Source organism: Asterias rubens, chromosome 7 (genome assembly GCF_902459465.1).
Source record: "Asterias rubens chromosome 7, eAstRub1.3, whole genome shotgun sequence".
NCBI lineage: Eukaryota > Metazoa > Echinodermata > Asteroidea > Forcipulatida > Asteriidae > Asterias > Asterias rubens.
Window position 1 is genome coordinate 2,337,212 of NC_047068.1, and position 19,448 is coordinate 2,356,659.

Sequence of the window (19,448 nt, forward strand, 5' to 3'; positions counted from 1 at the left end):
ATTAATTTTGAAAGCAAAACTTATTTAAAACAACTCAAAATAAAAATGATCTGCATCGCATACACTACACGAAAATCTTGACTGCAAAGTTCTAATGGCATGAATTTCTAACTTTTCAACTCATACATTGAACCAGAAGACAATGTCAAAATGGGGTTATGTCTGCAAAGCATTTATGGAGTTTTTACTAATCTTTCCGATGATGTATCGATTGTAAGAATCCATCAAGTAGATCAGAAGTTATGATTTATTTTCAATAATAAACTTTGAATTTTCAATAACTCAAGAATGGATGACGTCATCATGACGTTACTTAAACGGTTTCCTCTCCGGATGAATATCTTAGTATGTGTGAAGTTTCAAGTTCATACGATTTTGGGAAAGGAGCTTTTGTTAGCGGACAAGGTGTGTATTTTTGAGGTGGATGAGCAAAAACTAAAATACACTAGACATTGAGAGTTTGTGAACGGTTTCCGGGAGTAAAAGCCTGGTGTAATTAAAAAAAATACTGCACCTTGCTTTGTTCTCAAGATTTGTAATAAATGATCGAAATTGCACAAATTGTCACAAAACATGATGACGTCATCATGACGTCATTTCGAGTTCAAGAAGTTAATGGTCTTGACTAACAATACACCAAGTTACACCTCAGTCGGCGTGCAATACCACGTGAAAAATGACGACGTCATCTAGCTAAGACTCCACAGATATGTTGCTATTATGAAGGAGATCATGTATACCATTTTGAAACAATTGTCCTAAACTCTGACACAAACATCTAGTAAAAGTGTATTTTTAGATGTTGTTAATCTGCCGCTAGAGAGCACACTTATTTTTTGGTGACTCTGACCGGTATGATTTTTTTTAAATCAGACTTTTGCCAGACTTGTATAATGTGATTGTATAGCATCAAAAGATGTTCATTTCAACTTAAAATCCATTGAATAACGCCTTTCAAAGCATTTTACAGTCACTTCCGGTTAAGACAGATCAAAAGGTCAAGAAAAGGTCACCAACATATCAATTTTTGTGAATTTTGTAAAGCCCTTTCATATGATGTATAGATTGTCAAAATAGCTTATGTGGTTGAGGAAATGTGAACTTATGAAATATTGATGACTGTAGAGTAGACTAACTAACAGTAAGGGACATGTATATTTTAAACGCCTTGAACAAAGATTATTGTACGCGAAGCTTTTTCCCGCTCTATGGGTGATCACTGGAGCATGACTCTGCTGCACCGCTAGTTCAATATACATGGTGTAAGCCTACGTGTAAAATGTGTATGTACATACCAATGGGGGATTTACGTATTTCTTTAGACATGAATTTTGAAATTTTCAACCCCTCTCTTTCGGCCGGAAGACAAGGTCAAAATGATGTTTTGATTGTAAGAATCCGTTATGTAGATCAAAAGTTATGATTTTTTTAAAATAATAACCTTTGAATTTTCATAACTCAAGAATTAATGACGTCATCATGACGTAACTCCCACGGTTTGCTCTCCTAATGAATATCTAACTATGTGCAAAGTTTCAAGTTCATACAAGTTTGGGAAAGGTGTTTTTGTTAGCGGATATGGAAGATTCCGAAGAAGAAGAAGAAGAAGTACCAATAAAAATATAAAACCGAACAAAAATAGAAGGTGTTCCGGGCTGTTGGCCAGAACACCTAACAAGAATAGTGTGTTGACAACACAAATGCCCGCTGCGATAGGAGTTACTACACCAAGTCCTTTTTTAGTTATTGTTTTAGCCAAAATGAGCTTAATATTTATCTGAGGGGGTCCAAAAACAATAGGCATCTAGGGGATCCCATGACCAATCCACAAACCAAGTTTGAAGTTGATACGCCAAGTCTTTCTTAAGAATATCTTGCGAATACGACTGTTTGAAATTCGCGAAATTCCCTTACGCACGCCTTACCAACGTTACCAATGCTTACGAAAATCACGTCGAATGACCGTCTTCGCAACATTCGCTGAAGCTAACAAACCGGTTTGTAAATTGAGCTATCTTCGTAAGGAGGTGGGAAATGATTTGTGAACGTTCCGAATTTGTTACCAAGGCTTACGAAGACACGGCGAATAATGCAAAGTTTGAGAGATCGTCAAATATGTCCTTCCGATAGTATATTCGCGAGCATATTCGCCGTGTGAAAGCAGGATAAAGTGACCGATCTTCGTAAGGGGGTGGAGAATGACTTGTGAACGTAGTGAATTTGTGGCCAATGTTGCGAAGTTTGAGCGATTGTTAAATATTTCCGTTCGTAAGCACATTCGCTAGCATATTATCCCTAGTGTGAGAGTAGCATAAAATTCAGTGAGTAAACGTGACATTTTGGAAGGACTGGACTTAGTTTACTATTTACTAATTTTGAAAGACTGTATAAAAATACTCAATATTACATTTGTAAACCGATTTCCTATGTTAAATAAAAAACCTTAAATGTAGTTGGTAGAACCTTCGTTGTTCACACACTCCGCCTGCCATAGCATGGATTACCCACGTAACTGCGTCTGTCAAAATGTTACGAGGGTAAGCCACTGTTGTATCTAATAAATGATCAGGTTTTTTTTTTAGTGACTTCTACTTGCCCTGTATGCTAAACCAAATAATAATGACATTATCTGTAGCACATTGTCTCAAAAACAATTGAAACTTTGTGCTCCATTTGTCTGTCAAAATGTTACATGGGTAATTTCCAGCATGGGTGTGAACCCTGAAATAGACTGGCCCCCACTTGTGTCATCATTGCATTCTTCCCACTACCCACTGGGTTCCCAATGATGTGTTCCCGAACAATCAACCTCAAGAACCAACAGAAATTTCATGTTTTGAATTCTTTCTACAACTTGTTACGTGGGTAATCATGTTACAAGGGTAGTGGATAACACAATGTATTTTACTTCACCATTATTATTGAAATTACTTTCCACCATCAATGTATCATCAACACCCTCCACATCCTACGTAATTATACACTAGTTTTTTAATTGAAATTATGCAGAAAATGGTTGAAAATATGTTAAGATACAAAATGGGACAGACACTACAACAACTCGTGCATTACCCACGTAACGGGTGACAGACAGTCAGTCAGCTTGTATTTCCTTCCTCCGTTGCCGTACACAGTGCATTCGTTTTTGTGTGAATGCTTTGTACAAGTGTCTATAGGGAACTAAGATATATAATTGAGCAATAAAAAAAGTAAACATACAATGTTTTAAATAAACTAAACCAGGATCAATGCATTCTATTGTAGACACTTAATGAACTTGTAGGAGGGAATTTACATTGTTCTAATTGAGTTTCTAGCTTTTGAAATTAACACATACATGAACTTGTATGTGTATTAATGTTATTCACAAAGCAGGTGTCTAATGCGTCTGTCAATGTTACGTAGGTAATGGTGTGCTAACATTTACACCCTAGTTGTAGAATGTTGCTCATTAAATACAATTAGAAAGGAGCAACAGTTAAATACTAAGTATTCAGTATATGACTAGCTCACGCGTAGCTATTGGAATGATACATTTTATGATTTTGGCTGAGACCTATTCCAAGAAGACAAAATAGTTCAAAACAACAAATTAATAAGTAACATGACCCACAGATGCAATGTCTCATAATTTTGTACACAAGTAATCTTCTGAGTTTTCAAAAGTGACTTAATCCAAAGTACACACTTGTACTTTATTAAAATTTGATTAAAAACATTGCATGCTTCTTGTTAAACTGATTGGGATACCTTTATGTCTGTCCCTGTTACGTAAGTAAAACCTCCTGTAAGCGTTAGTTGCATCATAACAAAAACCAAATTGACAGAGGAAAGTTATCTTTGCTTATATTTTTCTGGAAAGGTGATTGCACCCTCATTTGGTTTTTGGCACACAGTTTCAGTTTTGGGATTCATGTCACACTGGTACTACCCAATTCTGCAGAAAGACCCTGGTACTACTTGGGTGATATCTTGCTTTTACAGCAAGTATAATAGGCCTACAAAAGGATGCTATGGATGGCACAGAATGTCTCCTGGAGGGATCACATCACTAACCTGGAGCTCTATGGCAACATCCCCCCACTGAGTCAGAAGATTAAGGAGCGCCGGTTGCGCCTTGCTGGTCACTGCCTATGGCACCCAGAGCTACCAGCCAATAAAGTCTGGAGCCCACTCATGGCAGGCGCAGCCCCGAAAGACCCACCAAGACCATGCTCAAGACCCTGATCAAGGATGCAGGATTAAACAACAAGGAGGAGCTATTCAGCTGTATGCAGGATAGAGTTGTGTGGCGTGTCAGACATCGAGCCCGACTCAAACATGCGGCAACGCGACAACTTGGGTCAACTGAGTGAAGGAGTGATGGGCCTACATAGAAGCCTTGGGATGGATTTACACTGAATTCATTTTGCTTGAAATCGGAACTGGTGACAACCGATGAAGTGACCATTGGTGTGCTTATCAGTACCCCCCCCTCCCCCCGCTGAATCAGCCACCACCACCGCCAAAGTTCTTCAGACCATTCTTACTGTCAACTAGAGAGGCAAACAGCTGCACTGATTGCGAAAGAAACACTTTTGTAGCACAGCTATTTTTCTAATGATGTCATACAATCCTCAAGAAATTATGTGAAAGTTGAAAAGTGAGAGCCTTTTCTTCCGGGATTTCAGCAGTAGCGCTGCTTTGTTTAGTCAGTGATTCAATCTTTACTCTTATAAGACTAATAAATTTATAACCTTCTGAGCCAACAAATTAAACCTTTTACGACATCGGTGCCATGACACAGATTTCAAATATTGTGCACACAAAAGTCAAGTACGTACAAGAGACTAAAGTGGAGGCACTTTGCGTTTGATTACCTCTTAGTCAGTATTTGAGTGGGGTAATATATAATTTTGTGACTCAAGTTTGTGGTGATTTTACATGTTATTGTAATAGCGCCCTCTCTTGGCAGACTTTAGGCAGTTAAAAACATGGCTACCTAGTTACAGACATGTAGCAGTTCATGAATAAATATAATCAAAGAATAATCCTTGCCATCCGTGTAATCTCAAATCAAAACAAAGTTGTTTCATGATTACAGCGTCAGACATACACGTGCATCTCCTGTTCGCAATTTTTTGTGTCAAAACGTGTACAAAAGGATGGTACACAAGTATACGCACCTCTGAACAATGCGTGTCTACCATTTCTGTCCCTCAGGAGAAGCGTGTGTAGATGTGCGCTCCCGTTGGGCGTAGGGTCTATTGGAGTGCTAGCGATAATGAATTTAAACATTTTAGGCTGAGGATGGAGTTATGTCTGATAATTTACACGACTGGATAATAATTATAAATGATTTACTGATGCGTTTTTGGGGGACTTTTGCAAGGGAAAAATATAGTAAATAAGATTGATTTGAGAGCGTGATTAAAATGGGTAGTGTAAAAATTTTACCCAATTGAGGGGGGGGGGATGTTGACCAGTGTTGTAGCCACGGTGGGCGGTGCTGGGCGGGCCTGGCCAGGACTCACATTTTTTGCCCAGCACTCTGAGCAAAATACAATCTGCCGCCCAGCACAGATTTCAAATATTGTCCACTTTGCATTGATTTGAGACACAGCTAATGATAAGGAGTATTCAAATGTCACAGAGAAAGAACACAGTCAAAAGATGATTCTACTTATTGCATGGCCCCATAACAAGAACAGTTTGGAAACCTGGCCCCACTTCAGCAATAATGGCCTCATAATTTAACATGAATAATTTTGTTGATCCCCTTGCCCTTGTTAGAATTTCAACAAAATTTGATTTGTTGCCCACCACTAAAAGTGGTCTAGCTACAACACGTTGACTCCAACTTCAGATATTTTGGACTGACATAGGCCTTGAAAAAGTGGTCCATTTTGCCCAGAACTATGAATGAGGTTCAACGAATAGCGGAACGAACCTCATTCATAGTTCTAGGACTAAGGAGTAGGTAACTCGGACTCATGCCAGCGTCCTTTGTCAAAAGAAATTATGAATACAGTACTACACAGTTCACGGGTTGAGCTGAGCCTCCCTGTGATTTTGAGGAACCCCTTTTTAATATTAATAAACTGTGTTTAGTTAAACATTCCCGTTCAAGCTTATGAACAAAAATTTTGCTTTATTTAGTAAGTGAAAAAAACCCAGCATAATGCTACAATGTGAAGATAATTGATGTACGGATGTCGGACACTTCGTACCTTTGCCACTTCGTACCTTGGACACTCCGTACCTTCGGGACACTTCGTACCGTAACCAAATTGGTCACTTCGTACCGTGGGCAGGGTCTGAAGTGACCATCCATGCATCAGCTGAGTCACTTCGTACCTTCATTTAAAATGTGTGTTAATGTTCGTTGAGATACAAAATAATACTTAATGAATCGTAATTTTTGTTTAATTGTGTGATTGTCCCTTTTTAAAATGTGAAATCAATATTTTTTATAAGTTTATTTCCGCCAAGCATGCATCTTTCACTACACAATTGTTGCAGGCTGTGACGGGATCGATGGCATTTTGTAAACCCGAGGGGAAAAATGGCACCCGAGGGTGTACAAAACCCATGGACCCCAGTCACAGCGTGCAACAATTGTTTTGTTATACCTTGGTAACATTGTTATTCCTCTTCTCGAAGTTCTGTTGTCATCTTTAAACAAGACGGAGCAATGCATAGTTCAATCATGGTGTAATAAGCAGACGAAATGAGTTTGACAAACAAGAAACAATTCTTCACCTGTTCGAACCCGCGTGTGTTTCGCACAGCGCTTGAAATCGACCAACGACGGGAACGATCAAGGTGATGTACATCGGTGTACATCACTTTTCATGTTACCCGGCGCGCTGTGCATTACGCGTAGCTCGCATCATTAGCCATGATACATGCGTATTTGTTGCACGGCACGTGATTGGTTCTCGACCAATCAAACTTCACAATTTGCACAGAGGTATAACAATCGTATTTGTAAAAAAATATTTTTTAGTAAATAATCACGCAATCTTCAAAATAGCTCCTTGGTCCCACAAAATAATAACTTGGTTTGATGTGCTTTGATTTCATAATCATCTGATCACAAAGCACAAAATAATCATAAATAATGCAGAAATGCCGATTTATACAAGGTACCAAGTTTCTTGTAAGAATAGGGTAAGAAGGTACAAAGACTTCGGAGGTGTCTTGTAATTGTATATAAAGGTACAAAGTACGAAGTGTCCAAAGTCACTTCGTACCTTGCAACGAAGTGGCAAAGGTACGAAGTGTGCTGACAACTGGGATCAATTTCATAGCGCTGCTAAGCACAACAATTTTGCTTAGCATGAAATTTCTCCCTTGGGGAAAACAGGAATGCCAACCAAATTGGATAACTTTCCGTATGGCGCCACCACTTATTCACACATTTTTTACAAAAAGGGATATCTCATTGAGGTAAACTAGATACTATATTATTTCATATCGAATGAAAAAGTGGTGGCACCATACGGAAACTTTTCCACCAAATTTTCACGTGATTTTCAGGACAAGCATACACCAGCTGAATACCAGTAAGAAGCAACATACAACAACTGGAAATTTGGTTGGTAATCCTGTTTTTATCATGGAAGAAATTTCACATGCTAAGCAAATTGTTGTGCTTATTTTTAGTTAGCAGTCAGCTCTATGAAATCATGAAGGTAGAAAATCGGGCCCAGGGTACGACAAAGATTGCTGTTTGCGCCTGAGCTAGCTACCCCCGACCCGGCGCAAATTCTAAAATAAAACAAAGTTTGCGCAATAAAAAAAATGGCAGCTTGCGCGAATTCGAAAAAAGTCCATCTTCTTGAAATATTACGCCCAATATTGTAATATAGCCCCGCATTAAATTTCCTAAAAACTATGAATAATCATGAGATACTAACCTGTCCCAACGTTGCTCTGTTTATACACATACTCACTGAGCATGGAGCAATGAGTAAGCCGAGTCCTGCATCATGAGTAGCATGCAGGTAGATGTGTGTGTTGCTTGAGCTCGAGAGTAGATCGCAGAGTGGGGCCTAATCCAAGAACTTGTGTAGGGATTTCGGGATGTCGAAAGTGGCCCAGCTGGCTAGATGTAGATGGTGTCAATAACTGTTACAAATTCTCCTTCCTCCCAAGATCCTTTGCAGAATCGGAACAAACTACCACTGATATTCACGACGCACCAACTATTTTGAGTATTTTCAGAGTAAACTTTAAGCTATAGGGATATGGGTAACATCATCACGGGGGCTCACTCATACGGTTTTATGTATGTATACACGTTTAATTCCCTGAAGTGTGCAGTGACGCATAAAGGGGGAGTTATAGTCGGTCGCGCGATGGTCGCGCGATGAAAATCTTGACGCGCGATCATAAAAAGACACAGCTTTTAGGCATCAGTCTTCGGATTGCGCGTAAGATTTCAATCGTGCAACCATCGCGCGACCGACTATAAACCGGCCTTAACCCCCCCCCCCCCCCCCCCCCCCCCCCCCCGGCATATCCAGCCTCGATCCCAGGGGCTGGTCGATGTCGCAGTGCTGCAGCGGATTAATAAAGCTGACACTCGGAAAATACTGCTTGACAAAAACGTTCTTTGAGGCCTACAGTCAGTTAAATAGACCTTTCTTTTGCAACGTCAAAGCCTGAGTTTTTGCGACCCAGTTTGGAAAACTATGGAAAGCCATAAGTGCAAATCAAGAAAAGATCGCTATTTTTGGTAACAATATAACAACATTTGTTGATTTTGGGCATTATTAGAGGTATTTTGTTTGATTAAAAGTTTTCAGAAAATGTCGAATTTTGTTAAAACATCTGTTTTACAACTGTTTTACTAACATTCGGCCGACCATGCTAACCAAGGCGGATTGCTTATCAACAAAAGAAAGGTTTATAAGCTAAAGTAGTAGTCCCAGCCAATGTTCTATACCTTCCGCCCGGGTAGTTAAAAAGCAGGTCAGTTCTTTTCAGTAACCCGAAGTCTCCCCAACCGTTAAATCTACCTCCGCGGTACTCATACTAGAATACATAAAGACAGTCTAAGAACAAATACTACCTGGCAAGAAGATAGGCCCTACACACAACATGGTGTAACCGCAAATCGAAAATATACATTGATACCTCAACATGCAATGCCTCAAATATTGACTCATGCCGGCATCACAGATTTCAGTGGGAATTTTTGACCAAAAACCATGATTTGTGAGTGCACATTATTTATGGTTTGTAAACCATGATTTGTGAGTGCACACTTTTTATGGTTTGTAAACCATGATTTGTGAGTGCACATTTTTTATGGTTTGTAAACCATGATTTGTGAGTGCACATTTTTTATGGTTTGTAAACCATGATTTGTGAGTGCACATTTTCATGGTTTGTAAACCATGATTTGTAAGTGCACATTTTTTTATGGTTTACAAACAACGTTTTTGAGATGTGTAAATTTTCATGGTTTATAAACCATGTTTTTTAAGAAGTCTCGATTTTCATGGTTTATAAACCATGTTTTTTAAGAAGTGTCGATTTTCATGGTTTATAAACCATGGTCACAAACCATGATTTTATGGTTCATTTGTTATGGTTTATAAACCATGATTTGTAAACCACGATTTTTATTCTTCAATTTTCATGGTTTATAAACCATGTTTTTTAGATGTCTCAATTTTCATGGTTTATAAACCATGATTTGTAAACCATGAATTTGATGCTTCAGTTTTTATGGTTTATTAACCATGTTTTTAAGATGCGTAAATTTTCTTGGTTTATGAACCACGATTTGTAAATGTTTTTTGTATGTTCATGGTTTGTAAACCATAAACTTATACACAACAAATACTTTACTGGTATGTAAACCATAACAGGATTTGGCAACACTTCTATGGTTTACATCTAAGTGCTGTAAACCATGGTAAAAACATGCCTTAAAAGTGTCAAACAATTAATGGACAAACGGCGCCCCATATATAAAGGCTACGTTCACGTCGAGCACGGCTGTGTTTTTTCCGAACGTACGTCCAAACCATAGTTTTGGGGTTCTCAACTTGTGCAGACAACATCGATGACGACTTGACGCATGCGCAAAGCCTCAGCAAGATTTAGTCACATGTCAGTCGACTTCTTGGATGCAAAATCTAAAGCTGCATGTTGTCTGCACGTTGTGTCGTATGAGGCGCCATTTGTAAACTTGTTATTTAACGAAGTTATTTACATAACAAAAATAATTGTATCCACTATTTTACAACACACAACGCTTTCGTTGCCCTATATAATGAAAGTTGTCGAATATGTATATCAAAATAACTGCATGGAGCAAAATTAACAAAATGAATTTACATATAAAAGAAATCATCATTGTGTGCAAAAAAGAAAAGAAAATGAAATCGCGTAGCTTCGTACAACAATGAGTGGGTAGATGGCCTTATAATTAGCTTTCGATCCAAACTGGACCTTCTTCAGAGGCATAAACAAGTACGAAAAAATACATTTCCTATTATAGACAACGGGGGAAATGGATTAAGGGAAGGGTCCATACAAACGGGAACATTATAGCCAATCAAAGCTTAAGAGTTGAAAAACCACTAGGCCAAATTTCATAGAGCTGCTAGGCACAAAAAATTGCTTATCATTACATTTCTGCCTTGGTAAAAACAGGCTTACCAGCCACAGTTGCATATTGCTTGTTACGTAGTCAGCTGTTTGCTTGCCTATCCTGAAAACCACGTGGACATTTTGTTGGTAGGCCTACTAATCCTATTTTATCAAGGAAGACTTTTTGCCAAGTAAAAGTTTTGTGCTGAGCAGCTGTATGAAATTTGGCCCTGGTTGCTATGAACCTAAGATCGTGGATGTAGGGGCAGGCACTTTGCTACGAACCCCAAAAGGAGTATGAGGACAAAGGAGGGTCGTATGGAAGAATGGATTACTGGACCAAACAAGTAGGGTGTAATGCATTGTACGTATAACAATGCAGGGAACCGTGAAAGGGAATTGGATTAGAGAGTAATTTGCATGATGCAACTAATGGACAAATTAAACAACATATAGAAAAGTTTGCGGTAACACCATGTAATAACAATCTCTAAATGAGTTGGGGTGGTTCTGAAAAGAACCGTTGGATTAACTCCAATGGTTCTTTTCAGAACCACCCCAACTCATTTAGAGATTGTTATTACATGGTGTTACCGCAAACTTTTCTATATCTTACTTCCACCATGCAAAGTTTCAAATCCTACTTAAATTAAACAACAACAAGATCAAAGGTAGGGTGTTTTCAAAAGAGGTATTGGGTTGGGGGCTGTAGACAAATCGGGTTACCACATACCACTGCAAATGGAGACAGTTTTTATAACCAGGGCCTATATACATATTAAACAAAAAACTTATTGACCGAACAAATTTCGTATTATTTTACACTTTATTTACAGAAAATAAATAAATATACAAAAAATCAATTCTTCAGCTATAATAAAATAGAGGGTAATGGTAAACTCAACACCAGTGTTTATGTTTGGTGCAATGGGTTGGACTGTCTTGAGTTGGTGAATCCGGTGTGATTCTCTATGCTTTCGGTGTGTGTCATGTGTTATTGTGTGGTTTAAAATTTATTATTTGTTAATAAAGGTAAAAATAAATAATGGATGAATAATTAATTATGTGTTATATAATGAGTTGTATGTAAATAATTGCGTTTAATAAAAAATTTACATTTGGCGCCCCATAGAGTCACGACCCCAAAACTATGGTTATGACGTCACTTGGAAAAAACACAACCGTGGTCGACGTGAACGAGGTCCACCTTCACTCAAATCTAAAAGTCCCTAAGTGCCCCCAAGTTGTGAAATCGGTTCCTGGTCCACCCCCACCCCCACCCCCACCCCCGTTGGACTGTTGAATGAGACTAAGGTTTGCATATTTAGTGTGGGCGGCGGGAGTTCCTTTCTCCCATGACCAAATAGGGACACCCATCCATGGAGTGTGATGGGATGATTCTAAATTTGTATTGTTGTGGGAAATACACAATCAAAATGGATGCTGCTTTATATAACACCATGTTTCTACCATGGAGACAAATTAAATCAAATTTTTCCTCCATGCTAACCTCTATGACTCCACCAAAAGTGTGGATGAAAACTTTTTTTTGTAATCAATAAATATACATACACACGACTGTCACGATAATATAGTATCTATTGATTTCACCTGCACACTTTGGTAATAATTTAAATTCAACTAAGGTCAACTAAAATATTTTCCTTTTTGTTGTTTTTTCACTTAAAGACCTATTCAAAAAATATTTTTAAGAAAATATCCTTTTTAAATTCGTCCCTGTCTCCCATCACTAAAATATTCAAACACAACAACAAAAGTTATTGTGAAAATTACAATACCAAAATTTACATGATTTGACTGGTGGTACGATCCGACTTGGGTACGAGTTTATTTGGGTTACGAGATGACCTCAAAATGGGCAGCCATCTTGTCTTCGTTAAACGGGTTGCGTTTGCATTCTAATTCTAGTCTTAGATCAAGACGTTCGTATTATTGCAATCCTAAACGTAATACACAACACGCAACGTTCAGTTGGTATTAGTTGGGTATTCGTTCAACTTCAAGTTATAAAAAACACACAACAACGTCTCAGTCCAAGACTAGACTGTCGTTCTTGCAGTTCAACAAAATACGGCGATCTCTAGCTCTACAATACTATGTTGCTTGTCTGTGTCATTCACGTCTACGTTTGTGTACCAGACAGACCTGAGTAGATTCCGAGGAGCAGGAAGATCAACCCACTGCCGTCCGCTACTGTCACTTGTCAGTGTCATCATCGGCCGTGTGTCAATAACTGTTATATCTATTGTAAACCATTTATAGTAAGTTATTTGAATCATGGCTGGAAAGGCTCAACCATTGTCGTTCAAAAATACCGAAGAAGAGATGGTGTACTGGAAAAACTTGTGTGACGATTACAGAAAAAAGTGAGTTGAGTGTGTATCCTCGTGTACCCTATTTTCACACACTGAAGACTTGAGATAGAATTTCAGATTAATTAACAGAACCAAGAACAACTTTGAGCTTTATTTTTATTTGTCCGATGTCATAGCCCACCTGAGAGGAGAATTTCAAGCCCGTAGAACGCCATCGAAGCACAACAGAGGTCGTCGTATGCAAACGACCCAAATTTGTCGGCATACGTTTTGCGTCACATAAATTCACGCACTTGTTTTGAAACGTCAATACGGGGTCCCTTTCTATGCCGCCTTTTCTTCTAAGCACTCGAGTCCGTGCGGCAGGGAAACTAGAAGGCCAAAACTGCCAGTTATAACTATTTACCCCCATCAATTGTTAGGTTTCTACACCAGGCTAGCTGAACCCCCATCTTACACCCGGCCAGTCTGTGGTGAAGCCATCAGTTTACAAAACTAAGCTATACATAATACAACACTAAAATGCTGTTTTTTCATAGTTAATTGTATTATAACAAATTATGAATAATAAATGAGCGTATTTTTTATCAATAAGGCTTCTGATGTTTTTGGGGTGTTTTTTTTAACCCACGTGCAATTTACAATCAAATCGTAATTTCTGGAAATTTGCCTATATATTAAGGCACATGTCCACTTCAATCTTTCACAGTTTTTTTATCCCCTCTGTTGTCATGTAAAAATCATGTGATCTTGTAATTGAAGTAGTGAAGTATGGCAGACAACAAACGCAAAGAACTTTCAGGGCAGGGTGCTTTAAGTGTTTTTATCAACCATTTTAGCTAGGCATATTTTCTGTTTAGCCTAAAGGTAAGATTTTCTACTAAAATTATAGATTATCTAAAATATCAACCAGAAACGCTACGATTTGTCCCATCTTTGCAGGAGATTGAAGATTATGTTGTATAGTTTCATGAAATTAAAAAGTTATGTCATTGCGTATTGTAAACAAAAAGTTATGCGGCGGGAAAGGTGCTTGCGGGATTATTTGTAACACGCAGATTTGGGGTACCGGAGGATACAATACATGGTGAACTGTGGTAAGTCTTTATATTGACTAAAGACTGTAGCATACAAAATGACATCGTCATGCTATCATCATCATCATCATCATGGTCTAGGTAGGTAGGAGGTACTTCTAGAAACTATAAGGCTCCCCTGTCAGCCTTATTATAAGGGGTCTCATATTTAGGGCCTCCTTTAACGCTTTACGTTTTTCAAATCAGCGTTAATGGGTGAAAGTTTTACGACCGTTTCGTTAGCCAGCCAGAACTGAAGTTTCCTGTGTACTGTACATCTAAAGCTTTCCCCACCCTACTCAATATACATTCATAATGCTTGTATTTCCTTTTTGTTGGGTGAAATTAAAAACAGTGAGTACCGGGCAGAAAATTGTATTTTTTGACGATGTTTGTTAATTTCACTCAACAAAAAGGAAATACAAGCATTATGAATGTATATTGAGTAGGGTGGGGAAAGCTTACATGTAGGTGTACAGTACAGAGGAAACTTCAGTTCTGGCTGGCTAACGGTCATAAAACTTTCACCCATCAACGCTGATTTGAAAAACGTATAGCGTTAAGGAGGCCCTAAATATGAGACCTCTATAAGGCTCACATGGGAGCCTTATAGTTTCTAGAAGTAGGTAGGAGGTAGAGAATACCTCCATCCATGCCTACAACCAATACATGGTAACTAGCCCCACTTGTGTGGCCAAGGCTAGAAGTGTGGCTACATGGTAACATGATCATGTAGCAGTACAGACAAACAGTACAGACTACAGTACTCCCAGTAGGTAGCCCAGGTTGGACTCCTCTCCGTTGCAGGCAACGCGACGGAGTCAAGGGTATAAAGGTCCCGTACCATTGCGAAAAAATTTCAAAAACCTGTTAAAAATATTTCTACCTGAACTTTTACTCACATGTTCCTTGTAATTGTAAATCTATACTCGCATTATTTAAAATTGTGAAAAGAAAATTGAAATTGACGTTTTCTGATCCCATGTCGTGCACTTACTTCCGTGTTAACACTTTCTTGCACTGATCACTGGCAGCCTACTATTTGCAGCCAAATCGCTGTCAACTTGGGTCAACCAAACACTAAGCAGATGGAAAATAGTCAGCGAGCAATTTACACAAAGCGCAGAACTGTGCGATATCAAGCATTGACGTCTTGTGCCAAGACTCCATGTGCTGTAAGCCTATTTTTTTCCCAGGAAAAATTAGGCCACTTTTTACCATATCAGCGCATGCTAACCGTCCCAAGAAAAACAAAATACGTGCGCAGGAAAGCGCCCTCTGTTGTCCGCACATGTACAAGAGGCACTGTAAAAAAGCAAGATGGCGGCAGACGGCTTTGCTGCTTAGTAATTTATTTATTTTTTTTACAAGAAAAAAAACTTGATTTTTGTAACCAAAATTCAACCTGAAACTAATAAAAATTCTATTTGAGCTGGAATATTTTACAGTTTTATGCCTCCTGGATTTTAAAATGTATATTGGAGGAGTTGAAGCACATTAACGGCACCTACCCAGTTGACGGCGAATAGCGGCAAGATAATGCACTGTACTCAAAGCCATGCGCACTTGGGCTCACACTATCAATTGGTACACGATGATCACATTGCCAGTGCAGAACTTCGACATATTTTCGGAAATAATTTCTTAAATGAATATATTTGTTAGCTGTGAACTCGTTGAGAATATAGTGAGGGACACTATGAATATATCCGTAACCTCGTATGCCTTTTTTTCTTTTTCTTAACCGGATATCCGCAAGGGGGTGCGAATACCTATTTATAAACCGGATAGTCCTGTTATTACAACCAAGTAACCGGATATTCCTATTACCTGCGATCCTCGGGGCGACAACTGATAGGAATGTTTTGTCTGGATCCTTATGAAATGAAACTTCTATTAAGACAGCATAAAACAGCATAAATTAAGTATTTAGCTATGCTCACTCCATGAAGAGTTAAAACAATGACACTTCTGACGTAATTTGTTCACAGATAACAAAAGTTTTCCTTCATGTACAGTCAATCACGATCAAAAGAAAAAGCAAATCGCCATCTTTAAATTAGATCCGGTTATTTTTATGAATGAAACAAGTGACACTGTCTAAAACTAATATCAATCCGCCCATAAGATCTCATTCACAAATGAACAGCGCCCTCTAGCGACGGGAACAAATATTTGAATATCCAATTAATTTCTGATAGTTGGCCCGCGTTAACCGAATACCAAATTTCACTATTCACCCAGCACTATAGTCAACGATAGTTGGACCAGTCTAGTTGACTATTTGTGACCATCCACTCAAGGCTGGTCTAGGTTGGTCGCATCATTGGTTACCAATAGTAATTTGTCATATCACAGTGTGCTGCAGGCAGAGAGGACCAGTTATTCTTAAAGTATCGACTTTTTATGTGTTCACGGCATAGCTCTATCATTTCTATGGTTCACGGTCATCTTTTTCACATACGGTCGCTAGAAAACAGCTAGAGTCGTTCTCACTTTTATTTCAGCGCGCATGCGCTTCGTACGTCTCGAACTAACCACTAGTCGACGATTGTACCCTGATCGAACTTGCTCATTGGTGTCAGTATAGTCAATTAAATTGGTTGAAAGAAATGTACATTAAAGAGTTTGGGTACCGGTACTTACGTACTTACGTACGAGACAAAACACAAATGTCCACAGACTTACATGAAACTAATTACATGTGGAGAAGATAATGATGGCAAAAAACTTCCCTTAAAATATTACTGGCTGTAGTTTTTTTAGAAATGAGTTGGGATTTACGCGACTCTCTTGAAAATATTGTAAGTGGTTTTCCCTTTTTTTTTCTCCAAAGACTTGAAGACTAATGAGCTGCAGCTTGTAAGGCAAATCATATTACAAGTCACATCTTCATTCACAGTGAGTAGGACTCGTGTCATGAGCAACAATTTGCTCTAGATACAAACGGTACCATAACTTTTTAGTTTGCAGCAACCAAACTAAGGACAATTTTAAGGCTGAGTTTTTGGTTTTTAAGGGAATGGTGCTTTTATTTATGTTTAAAGGGATGCCGTAGTGAATTCAAATAAAACAGTGAATTTTGCTGTCATTTATTTATGATATGTATTGAACATCAATAAAATGTGTTTTGTTTATTCCCGACATACACCTGTATGAGTAGTTAGGGAATAAGTCATGCCCCCCCTTTTGTGGATTGTTACCGCCCCCCTACCATCGACGTCACGTCGGGAATTCAAACATTATCGTCGGCAAAAAGAGTCTGGTCCCTAACTACACGCACCTAGGTACCAGGCCACACAGTGCACACGTCTCTATATGCACACAGCCAGGGGGCCCGACGGCTCGGGTTACCGACATGACGTCACGTTTATGCAAACGAAGGATCCCTTTTAGGGGCGGGGTGGTTCCCCTAATCTCTTGAAAACCATTTTTAAAATACTTGCGCATTTAATAAAAAAATATAAAAAAATATTTAAGGTTTAAAAAGTCATGTTTAATCGTTTAAATGAATAAAAAAAAACTGCAGCCACCCTTTAATTGATACATGTACAACAACCTTAACATCAAAGGTTTATCTCCTCTGCCAAAGTCATAAAGCGAGCGGGTGATAATTGCTCAGTAATCAATCCCCAGCAAGCCCTAATCCGATTAACACAATCATCCAGCCAATCGCAAAGCATTGTGGGTACTGAAATTCGTCATCATTTGCGTTGCTGTGGCCGGAATCCGTTTAAAGGCCGGTTTATAGTCGGTCGCACGACGGAAATCTTGCACGCAATCCTAAGACTGAGGCCTTAAAAACGGTGTCTTTTTATGATTGTGCATCAAGATTTCCAACGCCTGACCATCGCGGGACCGACTATAACTAGGCCTTAACAATCACTGTACAAAATGGACGCTCACGAACAGAATGATTTTGTTTATGGTTCAGAATTTAGCGATTTTAGCTATTTTTCAGAGGAGGAATTTGATCAAAATGATCTTGAAGGCTTTGATTTGGAAATTCGAGGCTGAGGCTGGTGAAAATGTAAGAAATTTCTACATGTGTGGACGTCCAGAAACGAATTCAAATCAATGAATGCCTGCCAGTGCCACTACAAATGCGATGGATTTTGACGCCGAAGAATTCCAGCTCGCAGCAGTTCATGGTTTTGTGGTCGTTGCTTTACCAAACAACAAAACTCCAATGCTGAAAATGGTAGGTTGTTAAGCCTCCCCTTTGTCTTACTATATTTGCATTATTTTACATTATTTATTTGTCATGTTTCATCTGCATTTCAGAGACAATTTAAATCTTCCAAATAGAAAATGAAAAGGCAAGTTTTTTGGATTTTATTTTTCAAACCATTTTGCTATTGCCTGCCGTTATGTTATAACGTATCAACGTTTCTGTTGTCCTGTTTTACTGTTCGCTGCCATGCCTTGCCAAATTTTGTGTAACAAGTGAAGGATGTGTCGTCTGCCAGTGGTTGCAATTGTGTGAACTGAATGGTGTTTTGTTTTTAACTCCATTAATTATTATTTGAGTAAATTATAGCCTTATTAATGTGGGGACCCCTAGTACATATTTTTAAAGGTTTGATTGCCCCATGGACTTAAATTCCATTCAGCTTATAATTCAGGTATGACACTGTTTTAATTAATAGGTGCTGAAAATGGACCCAGTACCCATTCACATCCTACAACTTCCAGCGTTGCCAAAGGAAAGACCAAATCTACTCAGTACTGCTGTTCATCGTCAAGAAAGACAGGAAAAATGGTAGGTGTACCACAGTGCATGTAAAATTTGATATCTTCAAAAAAAAACTTCTTTAACAAACCTAAAAAGTATATATCCTAGCACGTTTTAAAAAACAAAATTTAAAAACAAATTCGACAGATTTTGTATTCCTGCCCCCAATAATGAAGTTTTCTCCATAGCAAAGACTGTCCAAATCTTTCACAGAACTATTACCCAACGCCCATTGAGTTACTTATATACCTTCTTCTTTACATTAAAAAAATAGTCTAGGGTCTCAAGTTTGATCCTAGCCGAGTCTTCCTCAAAAGGCTTCGTCTTTTTTAAAGCTTTTGTGAAAGACTTTGCTATTGTCAAAACATAAGGCTACTTCAGGCAATTTCCTAATATTTTAAATTTTACACAAGCAGTGTACAACAGCTAATTCTGTTTTTGTTTCTATAACAGCCTCTGATCGTCCAGCAGCGAAGTTTACCCAAGAGGATGCCATCGCCAATGCCAAAAATTGTTATTTGTTATGAAACTGGATTATATACTAATAGATAGAAAAAAACATTGTGAGAAACGGCTCCCTCTGAATAAACGTCGTTTTCGAAAAAGAAGTAATATTCCACTAAAACATTTGATTTTGATACCTCAGAATTAGATTTTGAGGTCTCGAAATCAAGCATCTAAAAGCACACAACTTCGTGTGACAAGGGTGTT

At 38.5% G+C, this 19,448-nt stretch overlaps 2 protein-coding genes across 6 annotated transcripts in view; one reads left to right on the forward strand and one right to left on the reverse strand.

Moving 5' to 3' along the window:
• LOC117292184 (meiosis regulator and mRNA stability factor 1-like) overlaps positions 1–8,280 on the reverse strand; it is a 42,376-nt gene extending 34,096 nt beyond the window's left edge. For 3 of the 5 annotated variants that reach the window (XM_033774130.1, XM_033774131.1, XM_033774129.1), the window contains exon 1: positions 7,902–8,280. In XM_033774130.1, the coding sequence (XP_033630021.1) occupies positions 7,902–7,944 (43 nt within the window). In that variant the 5' untranslated portion in view covers positions 7,945–8,280. Of the gene's footprint in view, positions 1–3,072; positions 3,124–6,611; positions 6,746–7,901 lie in introns of those variants that run through there. The other 2 variants (XM_033774132.1, XM_033774133.1) reach the window with 2 other exon arrangements.
• A 4,384-nt stretch (positions 8,281–12,664) lies between these two features.
• LOC117292393 (nuclear distribution protein nudE-like 1) overlaps positions 12,665–19,448 on the forward strand; it is a 29,657-nt gene continuing 22,873 nt past the window's right edge. The window contains exon 1 of the mRNA XM_033774421.1: positions 12,665–12,977. Coding sequence (XP_033630312.1) covers positions 12,889–12,977 — 89 coding nt within the window. The 5' untranslated portion in view covers positions 12,665–12,888. The remainder of the gene's footprint in view (positions 12,978–19,448) is intronic.